Source organism: Callospermophilus lateralis, chromosome 4 (genome assembly GCF_048772815.1).
Source record: "Callospermophilus lateralis isolate mCalLat2 chromosome 4, mCalLat2.hap1, whole genome shotgun sequence".
NCBI lineage: Eukaryota > Metazoa > Chordata > Mammalia > Rodentia > Sciuridae > Callospermophilus > Callospermophilus lateralis.
This window is the reverse complement of record NC_135308.1, coordinates 161,316,616-161,341,804: the sequence shown is the minus strand read 5'-3', so window position 1 is coordinate 161,341,804 and position 25,189 is coordinate 161,316,616. Positions and strand designations below refer to the sequence as shown.

The window sequence follows — 25,189 nt, the reverse complement described above, 5'->3', positions numbered from 1 at the left end:
GTCTCATTCACAGGTGAAATTCATTTAATTTTCCAATTCAGCAAGCAGATGTATATGATTTTTACATGGTTTCTAGATTAGTATCCCCAAAGATTGTGATGGGACCAAGTAGTAATTGAAAGATAAATTGACCATTTTTCAGCAAATAAAAAAATACTTAGTGGTTTAATCAAGAATAAGTTAGTTTTTCAACAGACTGTAATTTGGGCAATTTGGGCTTAGCCATCTCTGTTAAGCCCTCTAAGACTTCTCCTGGGATCAGAGCTGGGGGTCACCCGTGTAGGTGTGTTCCACCCGTTCAGCTGGGGCTGAAACTTCACATATCACCTATCTCATGTAACTGCCACTTAGCTGGCAGCCTCCCTCTCTTGTCACTCAGAAGTTTAGGTCAACCTACTTGACATCACTGGATCCCAAGAGAGCAGAAGCTATAAACTTGTTAATCCTGGGCTTGAAACTGCTGTATTTCACTTCTGTTACATTCTGAACACAAAGCAAATCATGGACAACCAGGTTCAAGAGAGATTGCAGGGTTCACCTCTAGACCGGGAGGCAGTATGCACCCCCATGAATGGGAGGAACTGTGGAGGTTGTCCCAGGAAAATGCCTGCCACAGCAGCCATTTAAAGCTGAAATATAGGACTTTTGCTTCCTGCAATAAGGAGAACTGGGTAATGTGGAAAACCCTCATCTTACAAAACACCTAGAAATTCTTCATAAAGCAAATAACTATTTTCATAGATATGTGCACATGAATATAAGAACTGTCTCTAGATACAAAAATGAATCTAAGATAGGCGCAGTGGTGCACAACTGCAATCCCAGTGGCTTGGGAGGCTGAGGCAGGAGGACCACATGCTCAAAGCTAGCCTCAGCAAAAGGGAGACACTGAGTAATTCTGTGAGACCCTGTCTCTAAATGCAAAATAGGCCTGAAGATGCGGCTCAATGGTTGAGTGCCCCTGAGTTCAATCCCTGGTACCAAATAAAATGTACCAGGCATTGAACCTAGCAGCTCTTTTCCACTGAGCCACATCCCAGCTCTTTTTTTATTTTAAGACAGGGTCTCCCGAGTTGCTTAGGGCCTCGCTAAGTTGCTAAGGCTGGCCTTGAACTTATGATCCTTTTACCTTAGCCTCCCAAGTTGCTGGAATTACAGATGTGCACCACCGCCCCTGACTTGGAGTTTTCAGTGCATGGTTGGTAGGCCCTGTTGCCTCTGGCCCTGTGGCAAGGAAGGACATCTCATAGCAGATGTTTGTGGTTTGCTTATGTGTTTATTGTTTCTTTCTCTTGTTAGAATATAAACTCCTGGAGGGCTGGATGTTGCTTCACCTTTGTATTTCTTTCTTTCTTTTGGTACCAGGGATTGAACTCAGGGGCACTCAACCACTGAGCCACATCCCCAGCCCTATTTTGTATTTTATTTAGAGACAGAGTATTACTGAGTTGCTGAGGGCCTCACCTTTGCTAAGGTTGCTTTGAACTAGTGATCCTCCTGCCTCAGCCTCCCGAGCCACTGGGATTTCAGGTGCGCACCAACCCTCCCGGCTTCGCCTTTGTATTTCAAACGCTTGGTACTTTGAGGTAGGAAGGAGGGAGGGAGGAAGGGAGAAAGGTAGACAGGGTAGGAGGGAGGAAAGGGGTAAGGCAGGAAAGCTCCTACCGGTTCGCAACCCTGAACAGCCCTGGTCCAGGTTCTTCCTTACTTGAGCTTATTAGGATTGCGCCTGGGTCGGGGCGGGCGGGGCCAGGAAGGCAGGGCTGGGACTGAGAGGGCGGGGCCCTCGCGGCGCCGTCGTCATGGAAACGCGCTCGCGCACCGCGCAGAACTACAGTTCCCAGCAAGCCCCACGTTTCCGGTTGGCAAGATGGTGGCGCGTAGGAGAAAGCGTGCTGCTAGGGACCCTGAGGCGGGCGTTCCGAGCCCACCCGGCTACTACGGTGAGTGGCTCGGGGACGCGAGGTTGGGAGACGGATAGGCTTTGCTGGGAGGTGTCCCGGGAGCCCCGGGAGCGGCCGCCTGGTTGGGCCACGGCAAGTCGAGAAGCCCCTGGCTCCGCGGGACCCACGCGGCGCCCTTCTCCCGGGTCAGCCCATGTTGGTGAGAGCCTTCCTCACAGAGCGGTCTCTGAAGGCCTGTGCGAGGAAACTGCCTGCCTCCCTTCGCCCTGAGTGCTTCCTTCTTAGCCGATACAAGATTGCTGTCTGCTTTCTTGCTCCTCAGCCTCCTGCCCCGGGGCCGCGTGCGTCCCCAAAGAGAGCGGCCCCCTAGCTTCGTGAAGGTGGCCCTTAGGGAGTCGCGCCGATAGAGGCCCTCGGACTAGATCCACAGCAGGTGGACCTCAGCCTGTCGGAGGCCAGGCGAGGGTGCGGCTCCCTTGAGAAAGGGAAGTTTGAGCCAGAACCTGAAGAATGGGTGCAGGGACGAGGTTTGGTGCGCAGGCAGAGAGAGCAGGTGTGAGGCCCGGCTTGTTGGGGAACCGAGAGTCAGGGTAGGGGAGGGTAGTGTGAAAAGAGACACCGTGGCAGGCCGGTCACACAGCTTCCACAAGGATTCGGTGTTGACCCCAACAGCAGCAGAGTTGGAGCCCCCCTCTCGTGCGCCCCCGTGTAATTGCCAGATGAGTTCTCCCCCCCCCCCTTGGGAGTCCCCCTTCTGCGGATGTGCGTGCTCACGCCCAGAGGTGGGGAGGCTCTGCCCAGAGGTTGGGCTCACTGAAGGAAGAATGCGCGATGGACCGACGGGCCTAGGAAGGGTCGTGGAGAAAGGGAATTGGGTGGATTAGGTGCTCACCTGCACTCACGGCAGCCTGACCCTGACTCCCATGCCACCATTTCCCTTCCAGCCATTCCGATCAAGTTCTCAGCAAAGCAGCGAGCTTCTCATTACCTTTATGTGAGAGAACACAGAGTTCGAGAAGGCACCCAATCTACATGGCCTCAGAAGCGCACCCTTTTTGTCATCAATGTGCCGCCATACTGCAACGAGGTGAACTGGCAGGGGACCTATGAGCTCTGGAATGGGGGCCCCAGGGTAGAAATGATCAGAAAGTGGAGGGGTGTCAAATGTTGAGAAGGCTGCCTTTACCTCTTGTGGCAAGAAATTGGCTTTTTCTTTTTCTTTCTTTTTTTTTTTGGTTCTGAGTATTGCACCCAAGGACACTCAACCCCTGAGTCACATTCCCAGCTCTTTTTTATTTTTTTAATTTAGAGAAAGGGATTCAATCATACTGTCTTTGCCTCCCCAGTTGCTGGGATTACAGTATGCACCACCGAGCCCAGCCAGGAAATCGGGTTTTGGCAAGTTTTTTTGGTGGGGGGTACTGGGGATTGAACTCCGGGGCACTCAACCACAGAGCCACATCCCCAGCCCTGTTTTGTATTTTATTCAGAGACAGGGTCTCACTGAGTTGCTTAGTGCCTTGCTTTTGCTGAGTCTGGCTTTGAACTTTCAATTTTCCCATCTCGGTCTGTGGAGATGCTGGGATTCCAGGCCTGTACCACCTCGCCTGGCTTCAGGAAATTGGCTTTTTAAAAATTATTATTATTTTTTAGTTGTTCACAATACCTTTGTATTGTTTATTTTTATGTGGTGCTGAGGATCAAACCCAGGGCCTCACACGTTCTAGGTGAGAGCTCTACCATTGAGCTACAGCCAAGGAAATTGGCTTTTTAAAGTATTTGTTTGTTTTGATGGTACTAGAAATGAGCCTGGGACCTTAAACATGCTCCCTAATCACTCTGTCCCTGAGCTACACCCCCAGCCCTTTTAATTTTTAATTTTCTTTTTTTTTTTTTTTTGAGAAAGGGTCTCAATAAATTGCTGAGGCTGGCCTTAAATTTATGATCCTCCTGCCTCAACCTCCCAAGTAGCTGGGATTAAAGGTGTATGCCACCATGCTCAGCTTTAATTATATTTTAAAAATATAATTTGAGGGCTGGGGTTGTGGCTAAGCAGTAGAGAGCTTGCCTAGCATGTGTGAGACCCTGGGTTCGATCCTCAGCACCACATAAAAAGAAATAAAACAAAGGTATTGTGTACAACTAAAAAATAAAATTTAAAAAAATTATTTGAGGGATATATTACCCAGAATTGTTTGAATTACATTGTTCTTTCTTATTTTTTAAAATATTTTTTAATCGTTGGTGGACCTTTATTTTATTTATTTGTATGTGGTGGTGGGAATCGAACCCATGCCTCACATACGCTAGGCAAGCACTCTTCCACTGAGCTACAACCCCAGTCCACATTGTTTTTTCTTGAATGTAAAAATGATACCTATCTGGACTGGGCTTATAGCTCAGCGGTAGAGCATTGCCTAGCACATGCAAGGCACTGGGTTTGATCCTCAGCACCACATAAAAATAAACGAATAAAATAAAGGTATGCTCAACTATAACTAAAAAAATATTTTTTCAATAAAATGGGGCTGAGTGCTTCACCTATCCATGGGAGGTGAAGAAAAATGTAAGAAAATAAAAATTATCTCTAATTCTGTCTAGAAACACCTTAATTTGGGATGGGGATGTGGCTCAAGCGGTAGCGCATTCGTCTTGCATGCGTGCGGCCCAGGTTCGATCCTCAGCACCACATACAAACAAAGGTGTTGTGTCCGCCGAAAACTAAAAAATAAATATTAAAAAAAAAAAATTCTCTCTCTCTCTCTCTCTCAAAAAAAAATTCTTGATGTTGGGATCTAAATTTATAAAAAAAAAATAGAAACACCTTAATTTTTTCCACAGAAAGTATTAAATTTAGTATTACATACATTTATAGAAGTAAAACAGGGAGTTGCTGGATTTTGAATGAAATTTTTTTTTCAGAAAAAAAAATTAATTTTTTTTTTTTTTTTTGGTGTGTGTGTGTCTGTCTGTCTGTCTATCTGTCGTGCTGGGGATTGAACCCAGGAGCTTGTGCTGCATGTAAGGCAAGCACTCTACCAACTGAGCTGTATCCTCAGCCCAAGAAAATAAATACTGATTTCTAAAAGATTCCTCTTAAGGTCAAGGGAGAAAGAAGCATTAAGAAGAAAGTTAAGCGTGGTGGCGTATTCCTATAATCCTAGCAACTTGGGAGGCTGAAGCAGGAGATCACAAGTTCAAGGCCAGCCTCAGCAACTTAATGAGAGATAACCTTTACTAAAGTGTAGCAAATGTTGAGAGAAGGGCACAGGCTATAGGTGTATAACTTGATGCATTTCACAAATTGAACACGGCCACGTACATAATCAGTGTGTGAATTGATAAACGTCACCACACCCCAGATGTTCCCTCATGCCCTTTCTGCTGCGGATCATCACCATCTTGATTCTGAAAGTATAGATTTGACTCCTTTTTTTTGGTGGTGCTTGGGGATTGAACCCAGAGCCGTGTGCATGCTAGGCAAGCCCTCTACCAACTGAGCTGTATTCATAGACCCTAAATTTGACTCTTATTTAACTTAATTGTCTTAGAAGAATAATATCAGGAGTGTCCCCACCTCTCTAATTATGGAGGTTGGGAAAATCTACATCCCAGTTGTCTATGTGGGAACTGTTCAGAGGACATGGCACTCTGGCTTTCTCGGTTGGGTAGACTTGGGCTCTTGGTCCTTTGGGATCCCTTTTTAAAGGATGTGACTGTGCCACCCAGGTGTAGGGAGGCTCTGGGGAAAACCCTGTGAATGTTCATCCTGTGCTTCCCTCTGGCCGTGGCAGGAATGCCTGACTCGTCTGCTGTCCCCTTGTGGCACTGTCCAGTCTGTGGAGTTGCAGGAGAAGCCGGACCTTGCTGAGAGCGCACGGGAACCCAAGTCGAAGTTTTTTCACCCTACGCCCATTCCGGTAGGCCTTCAAGTTCCAGGTTCCACTGGAATGGCAGCACAAGGCGGGGCGGGGGCAATTAGTGTCCCTTGTGTAGGGGATGGTGGTGTGTATGTAGGTGCAGAGGTTGGCAGTGGGACTCTTGAGAGCATGTCCTATAGTAGACATTCCCAACCTCCATAGTTCCAGTTGGTCTAGGAGCCAGCTGTGCAACATCTTTGGACTTCCTGCTTGGTGGTTTCCATTTTCCATGTTAGAGCTTGGGGACCATCTCTGCACTCTCCTGCAGGCCCCCTGGGCTCCCTGCTTGCTTCTCCCTGAGGTAGAGTCCCCCTCAGGCCAGGGCTTGGTCTCCAGGAGCACTATGCCTTCCATGTTTTCCCAAGTGCCTGGACCTGATGCCTTCTCCCAGCACAGGGGAGTCTGACCGGTTGAGTGCCCTGTCCTCTCCTCTCTGGGCCTGGCTTCCACGAGCCTGCCCTAAGGTTGAACCCACTTTTCACTGACTCCTTCCTGAAACTGGAAGAAATGTCCCCTGTGTATCCCCTGTCCTTGGGGGAAGAGCTGGGAATGAGTCTCCCTTCCAGCAGCAGTTGGGTAACTGAGAGTGTGACTGTCCCCCACCTAAACTCTTCCTGGCCCAGCAGCAGGTTAGGTGAGGGCAGGTGTGGGAACTTGTGCTGGTGTGGGTAGGGCTCCCCCACTCAGACCTCTCTCTTCCCCCAGGGATTCCAGGTAGCCTACGTGGTGTTCCAGAAGCCAAGTGGAGTGTCGGCCGCCTTGACCCTGAAGGGCCCTTTGCTGGTCTCTACGGAGAGTCACCCTGTGAAGAGTGGCATTCATAGTCAGTGCCATAGCACCTCCTTTCTGGGCCCAGGGTTGGTGAGGGAAGCTTTCTGGGAGCAGCCTCAGGGTGCTACAAGCCACAGCCAGCTCCTTGAGGGCAGTGCGAGGGAGACGCAGGCAGACAGGGCTAGTTGGGGTGCATCAGGAGATGCTAACCTGGAACTCCAGCACCAGGTGGACAAAGGTGGAGACCCAGCCTGTTGCCACTAGAATCTTAGCACTTGCCCGCTGGACCATAGGTCTCGAGGCTTTGCAGCCTGTGTCAGAAAATCCTGACACCTGACAGGCCTGAGGCAGCTGCTCTCCTTGTCTCCCCATCCCCCAGAGTGGATCAGTGACTATGCAGATTCAGTGACTGACCCTGAGGCCCTGAGAGTTGAGGTGGACACATTCATGGAGGCCTACGATCAGAAGATTGCTGCGGTAAAGGGACACTGCCTCCCTGCGGGAGGGTGGGCCTGCAAGTATGTGATGTGACTCTCAAGGGGGACAGCCTGTCCTTGGTCACCATGTGAGTCCAGGCTTTCTTTACTGAATCTTTGGCTACCTGGCTGGGTGACGTTGAATATAGATGGTCTGTATGGGGGTAGGGGAGGAGCAGCATTGGCACCTCGGTGCCCTATCCCCATACTCAGCCCGTGCCCTGTACTATGGGGCTGAGTGCTAGCAGGCACCTGCCAGGGCAGGTCTGACTGCTGGAGGAGGATGGGAGGTTCCGCCCCTCGAGGCTTTGGAGGGGTCAGGAGCACTGTCCTGCCATTGGTCAGCAGAGTGCCATTCCTTGCAGGAGGAGGAAAAGGCCAAGGAGGAGGAGGGAGTCCCTGATGAGGAGGGCTGGGTGAAGGTGACCCGCCGAGGTCGGCGGCCTGTGCTTCCACGAACTGAGGCAGCAAGCCTGCGGGTGCTGGAGAAGGAGAAACGGAAGCGTGCGCGCAAGGAGCTGCTCAACTTCTATGCCTGGCAGCATCGGGAGACCAAGATGGAGCGTAAGGGCCTCCTCCAAGGCAGGGGATGGCCTTGGGGGTTGGGGTGGGAGTGCATCCTTGGACACATGCTTAGAGTTCCAGCCTGGCAGCACTCTCCTGCTTCCCAGGGGCAGCTGCATTTGCCCAGGAGTGGTGGGTGGGGTTATTTATACCCACACAGGCATCTGGGATGGGGACCCACCTCCAAGCCCCTGAGCCCTTACTGCTGGAACCTGTCAGTCTCCAGCCAGCAAGAAGTCTGGAGGTGATCTTCAGTCGCTGAGCTGTAGAGAAGGCCTGGGGGGCCCTGGGGCTCTCTGCAGTTCACCATCTCTTCGCCTGTGGTTTGCTTTTGGTGCTGCTGCTAAGCTCCCTCCTCCACTGTCTTGGTCTCTTGCTGTCTCAGCTGTCCTGTAGGACAGCTGTCTTTGGTTCGAGGAAAGGGTCCTGGCCTGAGCCTGGAGGGTGGGCTCTGCAGCTGTCTTGACCCCCAGCCCTGTTGCTGGCGCACTCTGAGACTCACTGCTGCACTGACCCTTCTTTTGTACTTGTCCTTTTCTTCTCTTCAGATCCTGAACTTTACCTCGTGGCCTCCATCAGCCTTCTCTCCTTTAGACTCCAGATCCCCACCTACCCTTTGACCTAGATCATTCATTGACTAGTCACCATCTGAATTTGGTGGCACTAGGGCTGGAGAGGGAGGTACCTGGACTCCTTCACCTGGGGGTGGAGTAGGCATGTGGATCTTTTTGTTTTCTTTGGGCTTCTCATTGGTGCATTTCTAACCTCAAAACTCTGGCATGTCACCTCCTGCCTCAGCCTTGCCTCTGACCTGGTCTGCAGTCAAGTACTGTGTTCTGATTCCTTGCAGAATCCAGACCATGACCCAAAGCGGGCAGGGTGGGGGAGGCCTGGTGGAACCCCCCGACCCTGGGAAGTGAGGGGTGTGCTAGCGCTCTCAGTGGGGGCTGCGGGCGTCTCCCACAGGATGCTGCCTGACCCTGTTCTGTGACCTCTCACACCACAGACCTTGCACAGCTGCGCAAGAAGTTCGAGGAGGACAAGCAGAGGATTGAGCTGATGCGGGCCCAGCGCAAATTCCGACCCTACTGAGCCTGCCAGGCTGTGACCCTGCCTGCAGTGACATTGGAGTGCAGGGCCTGGCCAGTGAGGACACAGGGCCTGCTGGCCTGAGATTGTGCTCTGCAAAGCAAGACAGTAGGCCATAGGGCCACTGTGTCCTGAGGCCTGGCCCCATCAGGTCTGCATGGGCTGGAAGTGAAGGACAGGCTAACCCCGGGTCCCTGCACTGAAGCATGTTGGAGCACAGCAGGAGGATGTGGCCCTCAGAAGTGGTTCCTGCCTGTCAGGAAAACAAGTAACGGCTTGTGTCTCCCCTTCTTCACAACGGAACCCCCTGCTGGCCATGGAACAGCCTCGAAGGCAGCAAGAAGGCGAGAACATTTTATTTTGCATCTAGGCTGGCAGTGGAGAAGGCTTCAGAAGCCACCAAATGACAGGCAAGCTTCCTTCTGCCTGTACCAGCTCACTATAGGTCATTAACTACAAAACAGACACCCTAAGTCTAAATGCTGTGCCCTTGAAGTCACAGACGTTAATGTCAGAATCTTGCCCCTTCCCCCACCTCTATCACAGGATTCTCTCCCGTTCATCTTGGTTTTCAGTAAGGTCTGTTGCCACCATGCCAGCCACATGGAGGCTGAGCGGCATGAGTGTGAGATGTCCGTAGCCCAGGTCCAGGCTATAGCTGAGCCGGGATCCTGTGTTTGCTCTGTAAAAAGGAGCTGATGACATTGGCCACGTGGTGGGGAGCATTCATGTGGACATAATGGTTGCCGGGGATTTGTACAAACTGGAACCGCTGGAGGAAGAGAGGGTGGTGAGGTGTGGCCAAAGGAAGTGGCAGAGGCCACCTGTGGCCATTGAGCCCAGGAACTCAATTGTGCCCTCCCTTGGCCTGCTGCTTCCCAGTAGGCCAGGCACTCCCTGGGGATCCCAGTGTTCCCAGCACGCTGGGGCTCCTCAGACCCTAGGGACTCAGGCCACCTGGGTTGAGGACCATCTGAGTTGTGAAGCTGTAGCACTGAGTGGGAGAGGCCACTGTCAGGGTTGCTGGTGATCCTGACAGATGAGGTCCCCTGGAGAAGTGAGGTCACAGCACCAGCAAGTCCCTGAGGGAACACCAACCAGGGAGGCCTAGCCACAGCTGTCACCTGCCAGCCATGGGAGGGCTGCCCTTTTGTGAGGGGGTATGGTGCCCCAGACTCGGGTATTTGTGTGGATAATGATCACAAAGTGCTGGTGCTCCCAGGGATCCAGGTCATGGCACAAGCCCCACCCCCATCTAGCACACCCACTAGTAGGACTAGTGGAGGCGAGTGGGGCTGTGGCAGATGGGCCAAGTTGTGCCTGACCCAGGGGACACATGTGAGAACAATAAAACTAAAAGATTGTGCTAATGAAAGGCCTCTTGCCTGAACTCGGACTGACCACAGTGGGGATTGAGGCACTAGTTCCTCAGGACACTTGGACCTGGGGCCAGTGCAGGAGTCCCAGTGAAAGATGAAGCAGGCTAAGTGGGCCTGGGCAGGTGAGCATGGCCTGGACACCAGCTCCCTGACCTGCACATGTTGCCTTTTTTTTTTTTTTTTTTTTTTTTAAGGTAGTAGCATTTGAACCAGGGATGCGTGCCTCCCACAGTGCTCTCTGCCCTCCTGGCTCCAGGCTTCAGAGCTACATCCCCAGTCCTTTTTTGAGACAGTCTTGCTAAGTTGCTCAGGCTAGCTTTGAACTTGTGATTTGCTTCAGCCTCACAAACTGCGGGGATTGGTGGTATGCACCACAGTGCCCAGCTGTTACCTCTTTTAGGATGGATCTCATCATGTCCACCATAAACATCAGCGGCTCCTTGTTGGCATCATTCTCCCGTCTCACATCACTGTATCCTTGTGTTGCTCTGGAAGCAAGAAGAAATGGGTTCCCCCTTGGACCCTGCCTCCCAGCAGTGCCTTAGAAGACGCCACGTCTGGGCTACCTGCTACCTCTGACTTTCCCACAGCTGGTTCCCTTTAAGCTTAGTTTTACTGAGCACAGTCATTCAGTGTGAGCCACAGGCCAGACTGACTTGGGTCACAGCCACTGAATGCTGGGGCTGGATATTGAGCTTAAGTGCTTTACTACTGGGCTACATCTGCACCCCTTTTTATTTTTTGTTTTCAGACAGGGTCTTGCTAAGTTGCTGCAGCTGGCCTGAAAGTTGTGATCCTCCTGCCTTAGCCTCCTGGTCACTAGGATTACAGGAGTATGCCACTGTGCCCACCTAAGGTCAGGCTTTGCTTTATTTTTTTAAGATTTGTTGAGCTACAACATACCCACTTAATGGTTTTAGTACAGATTCACCTCAGTTCATGGTGGGGTTATGTCCCTATGGCTCCATGGCAGGTGGAAAATGCCTTGATTATGCCAAGCCTGCCAAACACCCAGGCACTGTAGGTGCTGCCAGTTTCCCTGTGATCTCAGGGCCTACTGGGTGCTGCCACTGCCCAGTGTCAGGGAGAATGAGGTCGCGTGTTGCTAGCTCAGGAAAAGTACAGATTCCAAGAGCAGTTTCTACTTGTGCACCAACGGAAAGTCAAAACCTCCAAAGAACCATTGCACCTCGAGTTTCCCACAGGTGTCTGGGGAAGCTGACTTATGATGGAGGTGGCTGGTGCCAGCCATTGAAGGGTGGTATGTCCAGACTTACTTGACAAGCAGGACGCGGGCCTGCAGCTGCTGGATGGAGTGCGTGAACAGCTCCCTGCTGATGAAATCAAAGCTGTACTCCGGCTGCGGGGACAAAGCCAGGATGAATCCTTGTGGCAAGAAGCCCTGCAGTCCTGGGCAGCGGGTCCTGGTGAGGCCACCTCAGCACCTGCTCCAAACCAAGCCCAGCCCCACCATTTATTTTTCCCACATCTGTTCTTGACTTCACCCCAGCCTCTGCTGGCTTCCACCACAGCCCTGACCATCCTGTCATGACCACTGAGTATGTCTAGGCTGCGCTGTCCAGTGCTGTGACCACCAGTCCTAGGGCTATTGAGGTGCCCTGTCGTCGTGAAATGCTGCTGGGTTTGGGACTCAACTGGAAAAATAACAATCAATTTTGATGTCAATCATTTCTTGAAATGACAGCATCTTAGATGTTTAAATAAAAAATATTACAGTTGGGCTGGGGCAGGTAACTGTGGAATAGAGCTTGCCTAGTATGTGCTCGCCCTCAGCACCACAATTAATTTGCCTGCTTTCTTTTTTTTTTTTTTAGAGAGAATTTTTTAATATTTATTTTTTAGTTTTCGGTGGACACAACTTTATTTTTATGTGGTTCTGAGGATCGAACCCAGAGCCACGCGCATGCCAGGCAAGCGTGCGACCACTTGAGCCACATCCCCAGCCCTGCTTTCTTTTTACTCTTAGGGCTTCTAGAAAATTTTATTACATGAGGCTCCCCACTGGCCTGGCACTCTAGTCTAAGAACTTTCAGAGACAGGAACTCTCAAATTTTGTCCATGTTTGTACCTCTCAGCATGCTGGTGACAGAAGTACAGGTGCGTCGATCGATTCAAGAAAGCTCACTGGAGGACTGATTGCAGTAAGCCTTCCTTAAGGTTCTTCACCACCGCAATGAATATAAAATCCCTCTGGGGACTGTGGGTGTCGCTCAGTGGTGGAGCCCTTGTCCAGCATGCACAAGGCCATGCGTTCCAGCCCCAGCACCACATAAAAGGGGAAAAAAATCCTGAGGATGCACACAAGCCATTGGGTCATGGCCACAAAAAACTCAGTCCTGAGCTCTTCCAGCCATTTCCTGATTTTCATGACTAAAACGACCTCTGGTGCTTTTCCCAAAGCAGGTTTCCACATCTTACACAAGGCCCACACTCTTGTGGACTTGAGTCCCAGCAGCTGTGACCAGGCACTGCGGGCTGCCTCCCGTGGAGGAACTCCCCGCGGTGCTGAGGCAAACATTAAAGCAAGCGCTTTCCAGAAGGCAGGCTAGATCCCAGAGGCCAGGAACTTGGTCATAGCCGACAGCTAACAGGAGATGGCGCCAGGACTCAAGCTCAGGCGGGGGCCAGGCCTCTCTAACACTCCTGTTCTTGCCAAGATTGGGGCTGTCTAACTCCAGGGCACAGTGAGGCCCTCGCTGAATTTAACTTGATCTCCCAGGGAGGGATGGAGGGACATTCTCTCCACTCCTGTCTCTGGAGGTGGGAGCAACACAGGCTTATGTTTCTGCAGCAGTTTCCCAACCAGCAACAGAGGCCCTTTCTCCATGAAAGCATCTGCGGCCATGGGGCTGCTGGGTGTATCTATCGTTTCCCTTTCTGTCTTTTCCCTCTCTCTTCCTCCACACCTCTTTTTAGATTTTGTTAGCTTCATTTCCTGATCAGTTTTTAAAAATAATTAAGGTATAACTTATAGCAAAGCCCAGGCTGGACAGTCAGCTCCTGATGGCCTTTCACTGTGTACATATACATGTAACCTTGACTCGGGCCAAGACAATGGGCCCTTGCCCTCCATCTTGCTCCAGGGCTTTTCTTCAAGGAGAGCACTACTCTGGCCTCCAGCCCTGTGGGGTTGATTTTTCAAGTAGAATCACCTTTTGTTGCTGGCTCCTTTCACTCTGCAACCATTTATGTAAACATAACAGAAAACCCTAAAAAAGAATGAAACAACACAGGACATGGAGTCTGTCCGTGACTGGGCCAATATCAGGCAGCCATCGTTTTGCTTGGGAATCTAGAAGATGGTGATGTGTCATTTGAGACAGAAAATAAATGAGGTCTAGGAGCATAGCACATGCCTGTAGTCCCAGCAACTCAGGAGACTGAGGCAGGAGGATTATAAGTTGCCAGCCTCAGCAACTTAGTGAGAACCTGTCTCAAAATAAAAAGGCTGGGGTATAGCTCAGTGGTACACTGCTCGCCTAGCATGAGCAAGGCTCTGGGTTCAATGCCCAGCACTGCAAGAAAAAAAAAAGCTGGGAGGTGGGGTGGTAAGCGGAGGAACCTACTGAGAAAAGTATGAATTTAATTATGGACATGTCGCACTTCAGAATCTTCTGAAACATTCGGAAAAACTATTTAAAAGTGGTCCAGATACATCAAAGATCTAAACTTAATTGCTGAAACTATAGAACTCTTAGAAGGAAACATTGAGGACTGGGGATGTAGCTTGGTTGGTAGAGTACTTGCCTTGCATGCACAAGGCCCTGTGTTCGATCTCCAGCACCCACACTCTCCCCCAAAAAGAAGAAGAAAATGAGAAAATCCTTCATGATACTCTATTTGGCAATGCTGCTATGGACATGATATCAAAAGCACAGATGATAACAAAAATAAATTGGACTTCATCAAATGAAATGGGGCTGGGTATGTGGCTTGGTGGTAACAAAAAAACAAAACAAAGCAAAAAAGACCTCCCCCAAAATAATTAGAACTTTTTAAAAAAATTTTTTTAGTTGTCAATGGACCTTTATTTTTTATTTATTGATATGCAGTGCTGAGAATTGAACCCAGTGCCTCACACAGGCAAGCACTCTACCTCTCAGCCTCAGCCCCAGCCCTAATTAGAACTTTTGTGCATCAAGAAAGTGGCTCAGTGGTAGAGCGCTTGCCTCACACATGTGAGGCACTGGGCTCCATCCTTAACACCATGTAAAAATAAGTAAAAAGGTATTGTGTCCACCTACAATTAAAAATATTAGGAAAAAAAAAAAGTGAAGAGGCCAGGTGTAGTGGCCTGTAATCCCAGTGGCTCAGGAGGCTGAGGCAGGAGGATTGTGAGTTCAAAGCCAGCCTCAATGATTTAGCTAGGTCCTTTAGCAACTTAGTGAGACCCTGTCTCTAAATAGAATATAAAAAAGCATTGGGGATGAGGCTCAGCAGTTAAACACCTCTGGGTTCAATCCCTGGAACTGTCCCTGCCCCCCCCCCAAAAAAAAATAATAGGCTGTTGAGTAGGAGGAAATATTTGCAAGTCATATATCTCATAAGGAATTAAGATCCAGAACTAAAACAACAACAACAAAACCCCACACAATCCAATTAAAAAATGGACCAAAGAAGACACACAAGTGGCCAGTAGCACACAGAGGGCTGGGCTGGGGCTCAGTGGCAGAGCACTTGCCTGGCAGGTGAGAGGCACTGGGTTCGATTCTCAGTACCTCATGTAAATAATAAAATAAAAGTTCATCAACAACTAATAAAAATATTGTTTTAAAAAAGGTTAAACAGAGAGTCACTGTGTGCCCCAGCAGTCCCACTCTGGTATAGCCAAGAGAACTGAGAGCGGGGACCCAAACGGACACTTATACCCCCATGTTCACAGCAGCATTATCGACAGTAGCCCAAGGGTGGAACCCCAGGTGTGGGTCAACAGATGAGTGATACAGAAAATGTGGAATACACAAGGGAATACTATTCAGCCTTAAAAAGGAGGTTTGGGGGCTGGGCCTGTAGCTCAGTGGTAGAGCGCTTGCCTTGTAGGTGTGAGGCTCTGGGTTCTATCCTCAGTATCACATATAAATAAATAAACAAAGATATTGTGTCTTTCTACAACTAAAAAAGAAGCCAGACACAGGACAAACGTGGCACAATCCTACTTAGAGGTGTCTAATAGGCAAACCCAGGAGACGGAAACAAAATTAGAGGTTACCCCTTCCACTCAGCTGCTTCCTTACAGGCGGTTAAAACGACGAATACTGTGTATGTCTACATTAGGTGCACAATTGAAAAACAACTTAAAGCCAACACCGGGCAGCAGGCAAGCCAGGAAGGAGCTGGAGGACAGCAGCACTCACCCAAGTGATCCTCCGGTCTCTGTTCAGCACCAGACCTGGAGAGGCACAAGGCAGGGTCCTCAGTGGTCTGAGTCGGAGGGGCTCACCACCGCTCCCCTGGGGCCTCCTCAGCTAGGACATTTCTACCCCCTGGGCTGGTGAGGCCACCGCTGCGGTCCTGGGCCAGCCCTGGACTCCGGTCTTGGGATTCTGTTGGAGCAGAGCCTGACCACAGCCCTTGGACCTCAGACCCGCGGAGCCCACGGGAGTCAGGCCACCCCACAGGGCGGTGCTGATGGGGGGGAACAGTGAGTCTGAGCACATCAGAAAACTCCCCTGGGAAACGGAGAACATCTTTCAGAAGCAGCAGACACCTAAGAATCACTGTCCCTGCTGAAGGGAAAGGGAAACACACACATTAGAGGCACTGAGGCCCACGGGCTTCAGGAGGTGACTTGGCTTTCTGCCTCACCTAGGAAGGATAAACGGTGGCAGCGCCACGCCTGGACAGTGCCACCGGGAGAACACCCACGTGGGGACTCGGGGTTCGGAGCATCTCCTGTTGCACAGTGGGTAAGTGCCACCTTGGAAGCTGCCCAGGGCTGGCCGGGGGGAGAAGGGGACCTTCTTAGCAGGGGAGAGGGGTACGCGAGCTGCGGGCATCCACGTGGGTGAGAAAATAAGGCCACCCTTCCCTCTCTACAAGTTTTAGTCGAATGCCACCTACCAGCAGCCCTCCTGTTCAGAGTTGCACACGCCTCCCCGGGCCTCCCTAGACCCCTCTGGTTGATTTTCTCCACTGCTACACAACTGAGCTCCACCCTCGGCCACCGAGGCACTGTCTAAAATGCACTATCACTGAGGAAGCCACTTCTTTCCCCTGCTAGACCACAGCTTCCATGAGAACACAGTCTGGCCCACAGGACACGGGGCTGGTCGGGAGCGCTTGTGGAAGGAATCCGCAGGCGGGAGAGGCTGGGAGGGCTCAAAGGAATGGATGCTATTCTATTGTTGTTTGTTGGATGATGAGTAGACGTTATTACTATTAACATTATTACTTGTTAATATTTCAATGTATATATAAATAACATACCAACAAAGGTTTTTTTTTTTTTTTTTTTTTTTTAACTTAACTACCTGATTCAAACATTCACTTGGAAAAATAACAGGAAAGAATAGAATGGAATTTGGGTGCAGTGGTGCACACTTGTAATCCAAGGCGGATGCAGGAGGATCACAAGTTCGAGGCCAGTCTCAGCGACTTACTGAGAGCCTGTCTCAAAATTTATAAAGGGCTGAGGGCATATGAAAAACATTGGATTTGGCCCCAGTATGGCAAAAAAAAAAAAAAAAAGAAAAAAAAGAAAGAAAGAAAGAAAGAAAAAGATTTTAAAAAAAGAAAGAAAAAAAGAATAAAGGTGTTAGGCAACCGAGGAGCTATCTGGAAAAAGATAAAGTCAGATCCAAACCTCATTCTCTGCACTAGATAAGTACACAGTATTAAATATTTAAATGCAAATAGTAAACACAAAATAGTACTAGACTCAAACGTGAGCTTTTAACTACAACTAAAAAATCAGAGGCCATAAAAAAGTCATAGATTCAATTGTAATAAAAAATATTCTTCACTGCAAGAAGGAAAAAAAAAACTACCTTAAGTAAAGTCAAAAGATAAAATGAAAACCCAGGGGAAGGTATTTGCAATCCAGTCTCCCCACAGATGAAAATGTCTTCAGACTGAAATACGGGTGTCGAGCAGGGAACGTAGGTCCTACCCAAAAAGGAGGACAGAACTACAACTACAGGAAGATACCAGTTCTTAAGAAATGGACAAAATTCCAAACAAGTGACATCCAGGGACACAGGCCTCTCAGCCAGCAGAGTTGGCTGAGAGGACACCAAGGCACAGCTATGAGGACACTGGCAATATCTTGGAGGCCCCTGCGCCCACCTTGGCCAGGGAAGAGGTGCCTCAGTTTGGGTTCTGGTCTGTGTGCCTGCCTTCGCCCATGGCTGTGCACACATTCACACGGCCAGGGGACAGCACAGACCACTCACAGCCAGTGTCCCTCCCCAGGTGACTGGCTAAGTTAGCCTGACACCATTAGGGAACATGGGGACCAGCCTCCAGTTTCCTACCAGGGAAGCCTCCAAGGAGACTCTCCGGTGCCGACCAGCCACGCAGGTGGAGGGGAGTCCTGTCAGATTAGGCCCCTACTTCCTTAACAAGTCTCCTATAGTGCCAGAATTAAAGTCAAGAATTAAGGGCTGGGATTGTGGCTCAGCGGTAGAGCGCTCCCCTAGCATGGGTGGGACCCAGGTTCGATCCTCGGCACCACATAAAAATAAAATGCATTGTGTTGTTTCCATCTACACCTAAAAATAAATATTAAAAAAATCAAGAATTAAATGGGATTGATTCAAAATAAAAAGCTTCTCAGCAAAAGAAACAATCAGTGAAGTGAACAGAGAGCCTACAGCTTGGGAACAAATTTTTACCACTTGCACATCAAATAGAGCAGTAATTCTAGGGTATATAAAGAACTCAAAAAGCTAAACACCAAAAAGACAAGCCAATTAATAAATGGGCCAAGGAACTAAACAGACACTTCTCAGAAGATGATACAGAATTAATCAACAAATATATGAAAAAATGTTCATCATCTCTAGCAATTAGAGAAATGCAAATCAAAACTACTCTAAGATTTCACCTCACTCCAGTCAGAATGGCAGCTGTTAAGAGTACAAACAACAATAAGTGTTGGCGAGGATGTGGGGGAAAAAGCACACTCATACATTGCTGGTGGAACTGCAAATTGGTGCAGCCAATATGGAAAGCAGTATGGAGATTCCTTGGAAAATTGGGAATGGAACCACCGTTTGACCCAGCTATCTCACTCCTCGGTTTATACCCAAAGGACTTAAAAACAACATACTACAGGGACACAGCCACATCAATGTCTACAGTAGCACAATTCACAACAGCTAAACTGTGGGACCAACCTAGATGCCCTTCAGTAGTTGAATGGATAAAGAAAATGTGGTATATATACACAGAGGAATATTACACAGGATTAAAGGAGAATAAAATTATGGCATTTGTAACTAAATGGATGAAGTTGGAGAAGATAATGCTAAGTGAAGTTAGCCAGTCCTCAAAACCCAAAGGCCTCTGCTGGGACCTCCTGAGGTCACCGACACAGATGCCAGCAGAAGCCTGGCAGAGTGGGCACAGTGCCTGTTCACAGGGAGAGGGGCTTCTGTGGGGCTACTCCTTGCCTGTAGGGAACAGAATGTGTTGCCAAATCGCCCAACTTTTCAAAAGAAACCAGAATTTCTATTTCTACATAAAATCTTACTATTTTAAATACAGGTGACCTATCCCCTCCCCCAATGTTTTTGTTTAAACTGCACAAGTCAAACAGATGGTGCTCACGACCTGAATGCAGCCCGGACTTGTTTGCAAAGTACTAAGTATCATGCCTGGTCCATGCAAGTCCTCGATGCCATGCCAGTGACAGTCCACAAAGCTTGGAGAGGGAGACCTTTACCTGTGGCCCCACGGGTGGTTCCTCTCTGCAGGAGGAGTTTCCCGCACTCCTCACCCACATGGCTGTTGTTCTTCAGGAACCTGGGGGTGGACAGAGGGATGCTGAAGGCCACGGCCAGCCCAGGGGCCAGATGGAGAGGGGAGCAGGGCGGTGAAAGGGAGGCACCCAGGAAGGACACGCCTGGGTGCCGCGGGCCGTGCCAGTGTGTTGTGCCAGCATGTCGCTACGCATCCTATGAATATGAGTGTGTGTGTTTCCCCTCTAGATGGTAACTACTGTGAGCCCTGACCCCTGGGCACACTGCTAGGAGCAGGAGAGACAAATGTTACCAAATGGCCACAGTCCCCATCCATGGTTGTGGGGCTCCTGCCAATGAGGAGACAGGGAGTCAGCAGGACAGGGCAGTCACCTCCAGGGAAGGAAGGGTAGTCATGGCCGATTTCCAGAGGGAAGCAGCCCACTGAGGCTGAAGCAGGAGTGGGGAGGCCAGTGAGGTGCAGGGAGGATCACAGGTCAGGCTGCGGGAGCTGCAGTCTTGGAGGCCAGGAGGAAAGAGAATGTGTGGAAGGGTGATGTGGGGGTAGGGAGGGGGAGGGAGAGAGAGGGAGGGAGGGGGAGAGAGGGAGAGGAAGGGAAGGGGAGGAAGGGGGAGGAAGGGAGGAGGAGGGAAAGAGAGGGAGGGAGGGGGAGGGAGAGGGGGGAGGGAGAGAGGAACAGAAGGGGAGGGAGGGGGAGGGAGGGGGAGGGAGAGAGGGAGGGGAGGGAGAGGGAGGGAGGAGGAGGGAGAGGAAGGAAGGAGGAGGAGGGAGAGAGATTGAGGAAGGGGGAGGGAGGGAGAGTAAGGGAGGAGGAGGGAGAGAGGGAGGGAAGGGGAGGGAGGGAGAGGAAGGGAGGAGGAGGGAGAGAGAGAGGGAGGGAGAGAGAGGAGGAGGGGAGGGAGGGAGAGTGAGACTGTGTGTGTGTGTGTGTGTGTGTGTGTGTGTGTGTGTGTGTGCAGACGGGAAGGCCACTGGAGCAGGATGGCAGAAGTGGCAGGCATGGCTTAACGCCTAAGGCAGAACAAAGGCAGATAGAGCCCCTCTGGGGTGTCCACCAGGGGGCTGGTGCTCAGGGCAACCACAGGAAGACAGAGGTCTGGTGTGGAACTATGGGTGGGAAGAGTCTTCCCTGGGTCGCAGAGGGTTCCTCCCAGGGTGCCCTGCAGTGCCCCAGCCTCCCTCCCCACCTGCTCCCAACACCCACCCCTGCAGCATCTCCTCCGGGCTGACCACACGCGAGGGCTTCTGGGAGGCCTCCACCTGCAGCACGTGCTCTATGGCTCTCCGCTTGTAGGTCAGCAAGTTCTCCATCTCCTAGGGGTTGCCATTGGCTAGGTAGGCAGGGCTCCAGGCTAGAGAGTAGGGGTCCCCTCCCTGGCCCAGCTCACTGGGCCCCTGCTAGTGATACCCAGTGGGTCCTCTGACAGCCATGGCCAGTTCAACCCTGCCTGCAGGGACATTGCAGGGACCAGGTTGGATGATGGAGAAGGAAGGACATCTCTGTTAGGTGCATTGTAAAGACATATCAGAGGATCAGTCATGACCACCAAGGGTGGGTGACTTCACTTGGTTCAACTAATGCCACCACGCCAGCTGGTGGGAGGGCTGGCGAGGGGGTGAGGAGCCAGGCCCTCCCACTCTCACCTGAGAATAGGGGACAGGGAGACCCAAGCACTCACCCAGCCCCAGGAGGGGGCCCTGGGTGCTGTCTGTCCCATCAATGGGGAAGTACAGGAAGAAAGCAGGTCAGTCCTGGTGGTCCGCGAGTTGGATCCTACTATAGTACGGGTTCATGCAAAGGCTCTTACTGAGCACCTACTACTAAGCATGGCCCGGGGACATGGCGATAAAAAGACAGATACGTTCTTGCCTTGCAGAACTGTGGTCATTTTACAGATAAGAAAACTGAAACTGATGAAGTACATGTGTCACCATCAAGAGCTGAGCCTTCCGAAAGAGAAGAGCAGACCACCAGAGCGGGCAGGGATCTCTGAGAGCACTGAGTGCAACTTCTCATTTTATAGGTGAGGACACTGAGGCTCAGAAAGGCCAAGTGACTTGCCTTGGGCTACACAGAACATAAATGACAGAGCCAGGTCTCAGATAAAGGGGACAGCACTGGCTGTTATTGGTGGTGGTGGCTGGAGGGGTCAGTACTTTTCCTGTCGGTCCACACTCGAGCGTGCTCTGTGTGGTTGTGCAAGTGTGCATGGCACAAAGTAATCTGGCTGAGCTGAGTGTCGTGGGCTCACGGGCTGTGTCCTCCGCACTTCCTCAACCCGCAGTTCCTCTCCTCTTCCACCCCGCTCACAATCCACCTGCCTTCTGCGGCTCCCGGGACACACACAGGGTTCCACGGGCCCTCCCCTGACCACTCCTGGGTACAAGCATGGAATGCTCCCCTCTGTGAAGGTCCCCGGACCCCCGTCCAGCCTGCCACCCCCTCCAGCCTCCCTGATCTACCAAAGGAGACAGGGCTAAGGGCACCAGCCGGGCCTGGGGCTTCCCATGGCAGCCCGCACAAAGCCCCCTCCTTACATTAATGTCCATGGCAAACGGCGACGCGTCCAACAAGATAAGTTCATCCACCATCTCGGGGAAGGTGCAGGAAAACTAGATGAACAGAAAGGGAAGGGTGAGCCGAGCGAGGACGCAGCTCTTCCCTGCGCTTCCTGAAAAGGCTTCGGTTGGGCAAAGGGGCCCCCAAGAGGTCAGAGTGAGAACCCTCTGTCCCTTCAGGCTCCTCCCCTGGACCCCCCAAGTTTGCACCCGCACCCAGCTCCAGACCCTGGTGACAGCTGGACTCCAGGGTCCCCGTGACGGGCGGGAATGTGGAAACTCTGAACTCTATCAGGAGTCTCCACTTTCTGACACCAACTTCCTCTCGAGCGATTACTACATGATGTGCTGCCCAGCTGAACCGTGAGGAGGCCCTTCCTGTCCCGGGAACTTCCTCCTCCTGCTTCCCCCACTCCCACCACTTCAGGTGGCCATAGCAAAGCCATCTACTCACCATGCCGCCTACAGTGCCTCCTGGGGACAAAAAGAGGACAAAGGAGCAGTCAGCAGACATACCCTTGCTCCAGCCAGGGCTTTGTTTCTCAAACTCAGGCCCCCTCCCCTGGCTCATCAGGCCCCTTCCAGACATGTCCACTCATGGGGCCACCTCTCCCTCATCAGGTCAGAAAATAGCCACCTTTGAGCCACATGTCTGAGGTCAGAGGGCACAGAGGCCAAAGGTCAATGTCCAAGACATTGTGTCTCTTTGCGGTTCTCAGAGGTGCAGAGAAAGGAACCAGGTGCCAACTCCTGGCCTCCCACAGCCCCTGCAAGAGGCCAATCAGTCGCTGGCCAAAGGGTACTCACCGAAACTGTGGCCCATGATAGAGAAACGGCTCCATTTCAAGGCTGAAAATACATAAAGCAGGAGGTCTGGATGGCGCCCCTCACGGGCCCTCTTTCCTGCTGTCCCAGGCTTGGGAAAATCCCTCTCCCCCAGGAGACCAGTTTAGGCGGGCACTGGAGGAAGCGAGCTCTTCCTGGAGAAGAGCTTTCTCCCCAGTTCCACCCAAGAACTGCTGGTGGAACTGGGGCCAGGACCAGAGCCACAGCCAGCTGCAAGCACAGAGGGCACATCCCAGGGCACCCCCACACCCCGGCCTCCTGCTCACCTGCCACGACTCGCCGGACCTCATTCACGAAGTTTTGGTGGTAATACGGGACACCTGGGCTGTAATGGGATGAGAGCCCATGACCTCCGAAATCCATGGCAACGAAATAGAAGTCTGGGCCAGAGATAGGGGCAGGAGAAGGGTGCCCATCAGCCGCCTCTCACTGCAGGCGGCCCCTCAGCTTCCCTTCACCCCCGCCCTACCTTGGGGGAGGAGAGGGATGAGTCTGTCGAAGGAGTTGGCATTGTCCAGCCAGCCATGCAGGCACAGAACTGGGGGGCCCCGCAGGGAGCCCCAGGCTTTGGCAGCAATGTGGCCCCAGGGCACTGTCAGCTTCAGCTCTGAGAGCAGACCTGAAGGACCGCGACATTCATTTGTTCACTAGTTTGTTCATGAAGCCAGCCCTTCCCGGGCCCTCATCTAGGCCCAGTGTTCCCAGGACATTAGCACCACCGACCCCTGCCCTGGCCCCTGCTGGAGGGAGCCAGACATGGGTGTGCAGATCCCAGAGGAGGGAGAGAAAGCCTTGGCAGGCTTGATAGAATGCACCCATTTGTACTGGGGCAGAACTGGAGAGTGGGCTGGGGTTTGGGTGGCCTGGACCCATCACTAATTAGCTGTGTGACCCTGGGCAAGTTCCTGAAATGTCTCTGCATCCCGATTTCCTTTTCTGTAAAAGTGGAGTAAAGTCTGGGCATGGTGGCACATGCCTATAATCCTGAGGACTCCAGAGGCTGAGGCAGGAGGATCAAAAGTTCAAGGCCAGCCTTGGCAATTCTCTGCCTTAAAAATAAAAAGAGCTAGGGATACCAGGCATGGTGGTGCACACCTGTAATCCCAGTGGCTCAGGAGGATGAGGCAGGAGGATTGCAAGTTCAAAGCCAGGTCAGCAATTTAAGGAGGCCCTAAGAAACTCAGTGAGGGCTGGGGTTGTGGCTCAAATGGTAGTGCGCTCTCCTGGCATGCCTGGGGCACTGGGTTTGATCCTCAGCACGAAAGAAAAAGAAAGACAAAAGAAAGAGAGAAAAAGAGAAAGAGAGAGAGAGAGAGAGAGAGAGAGAGAGAGAGAGAAAGAAAGAGAGAGAGAGAGAGAGAGAGAGAGAGAGAGAAAGATAGTTAGTTATAAGCCTAGGGATGTGGCTCCCTGGATTCAATCCCCAGTAACAAAAAACAAAAACAAGAGCTAGGGATGTAGCTCAATGGTAGAGTACTCTTGAGTTCAATCCCCAGGACTCTCAAAAAAAGAGAGAAAAAGATTAATAATAAAATAAAACAGTTATAACAATATTCTGTATTAAAAGTTATGTGGAGCAGGGTAAGATATCACACACATGTAACCCCCAGCTACTTAGGAGGCTGAGGAGGACGATCCTAAGTTTGAGGACAGCCTGGGCAACTTAGTGAAAATAAAATAAAATAAATAACGCCAGTACAACAGGTTGGGGGCACTGGTGGATGCAGCTGGGTGGTAGAGCATCACCAGCAAGAGCCAATTAGTTTCAATCCCAGGGCAGCAAACAAAAGTTATGCGACTGATAACTCTCTCTCTCTCTCTTTCTCTTTCTCTTTCTCTCAAAATACCTTAGGAGAGACAAAAGGTGAAGGTGAGTCCTGTTCAGGCAGCTGGAGATTTTATCACGTTACTCACAATAGTGGGCAATTTCAAACTGGAGTTGCTATTGGATATTTTTGGACCTCGGATAACTGGAGGCTTGGAAATGAAAACTGTGGACGGACGGGGTTCAGCCTTCACTGAGGGCCACGTGGGTGCTGGGCACCTGACACAGCGAACTCCCCACTCCCCACAACATCGCTTCACACAGCGGGAGGTCTACTTCATGCCCAAGGTCATTCAGGGGTGGGTACGCGATGCACAGCGGGTCCTGGAGCTGGCAGCACCACTCCATGACCCGGGCGCTACCGCCCAGCACCGCTATGCCTCGGGCCTACCCTGCTCAGGTCTGGCCCGGCGCTGACATTTTCCCCCGCGGGCTCGCCCTGCCGGGCTGGAGACCTCTGCGCCCCCAGATACCCACGCTTCTCTCCTCCCGAGACCCTGGGCGGCCACGCGCGGCAGCGTGGGCGCCCACCCTCCAGCTGGTCTGGCTCTGCTCGCTCCGGGGACAGGAGATGAAGAAACTTCGACACTCAGGAGTGCGGGGGCGGTCATTGTCCCTGCTCACGGGCCAGAGAAGATGGGTGGGCACTTGGGTGCTCGCGCGTGGCCTCCCCCGCCCGGGTCTAGTCTAAGGGGCCCTGGCGCGGCGTTTTCACCCATCGCTCCGCTCCCGCGCCGCGCGGCAGTCTCTCTAGCCTGGCGAGGTGGCGGCCACAAGGAGGAGAGCTGTCGCCCGGAGCTCAGGTCCCGCCCACAACCCCGCCCCTAGACCCCGCCCCTGGCTTAGACCCCGCCCCGGCGCAGGCCCCGCCCCAGGCGCAGGCCCCGCCTCCCCGCCGGTCTCCCTGCGCCTG

The 25,189-nt window shown here is 51.6% G+C and overlaps 2 protein-coding genes across 3 annotated transcripts; one reads left to right on the top strand and one right to left on the bottom strand.

Moving 5' to 3' along the window:
- Window positions 1-1,818: 1,818 nt before the first annotated feature.
- On the top strand, window positions 1,819-10,255 carry Rrp7a (ribosomal RNA processing 7 homolog A). Its single transcript, XM_076855347.2, has 7 exons — window positions 1,819-1,943; window positions 2,849-2,991; window positions 5,699-5,824; window positions 6,530-6,647; window positions 6,975-7,072; window positions 7,437-7,635; window positions 8,642-10,255. The coding sequence occupies exons 1-7, from the start codon at window positions 1,871-1,873 to the stop codon at window positions 8,725-8,727; spliced, it is 843 nt and encodes a 280-aa protein (XP_076711462.2). The 5' UTR covers window positions 1,819-1,870; the 3' UTR covers window positions 8,728-10,255.
- Window positions 9,065-25,080, bottom strand: Serhl2 (serine hydrolase like 2). 2 transcript variants are annotated; one of them, XM_076855346.2, is made up of 12 exons: window positions 24,992-25,080; window positions 22,921-23,070; window positions 22,718-22,831; window positions 22,413-22,454; window positions 22,060-22,079; window positions 21,585-21,659; window positions 20,251-20,360; window positions 19,009-19,088; window positions 15,479-15,513; window positions 11,381-11,463; window positions 10,495-10,591; window positions 9,065-9,496 (listed from the first exon to the last, which is right to left on the bottom strand). In XM_076855346.2, exons 1-12 carry the CDS (start codon window positions 24,993-24,995, stop codon window positions 9,377-9,379), a joined length of 930 nt encoding a protein of 309 aa, XP_076711461.2. In that variant the 5' UTR covers window positions 24,996-25,080; the 3' UTR covers window positions 9,065-9,376. The 2 variants fall into 2 exon arrangements, with proteins under 2 accessions (XP_076711461.2, XP_076711460.2); XM_076855345.2 differs by lacking the exon at window positions 24,992-25,080 and adding an exon at window positions 24,668-24,975.
- Window positions 25,081-25,189: the final 109 nt, after the last annotated feature.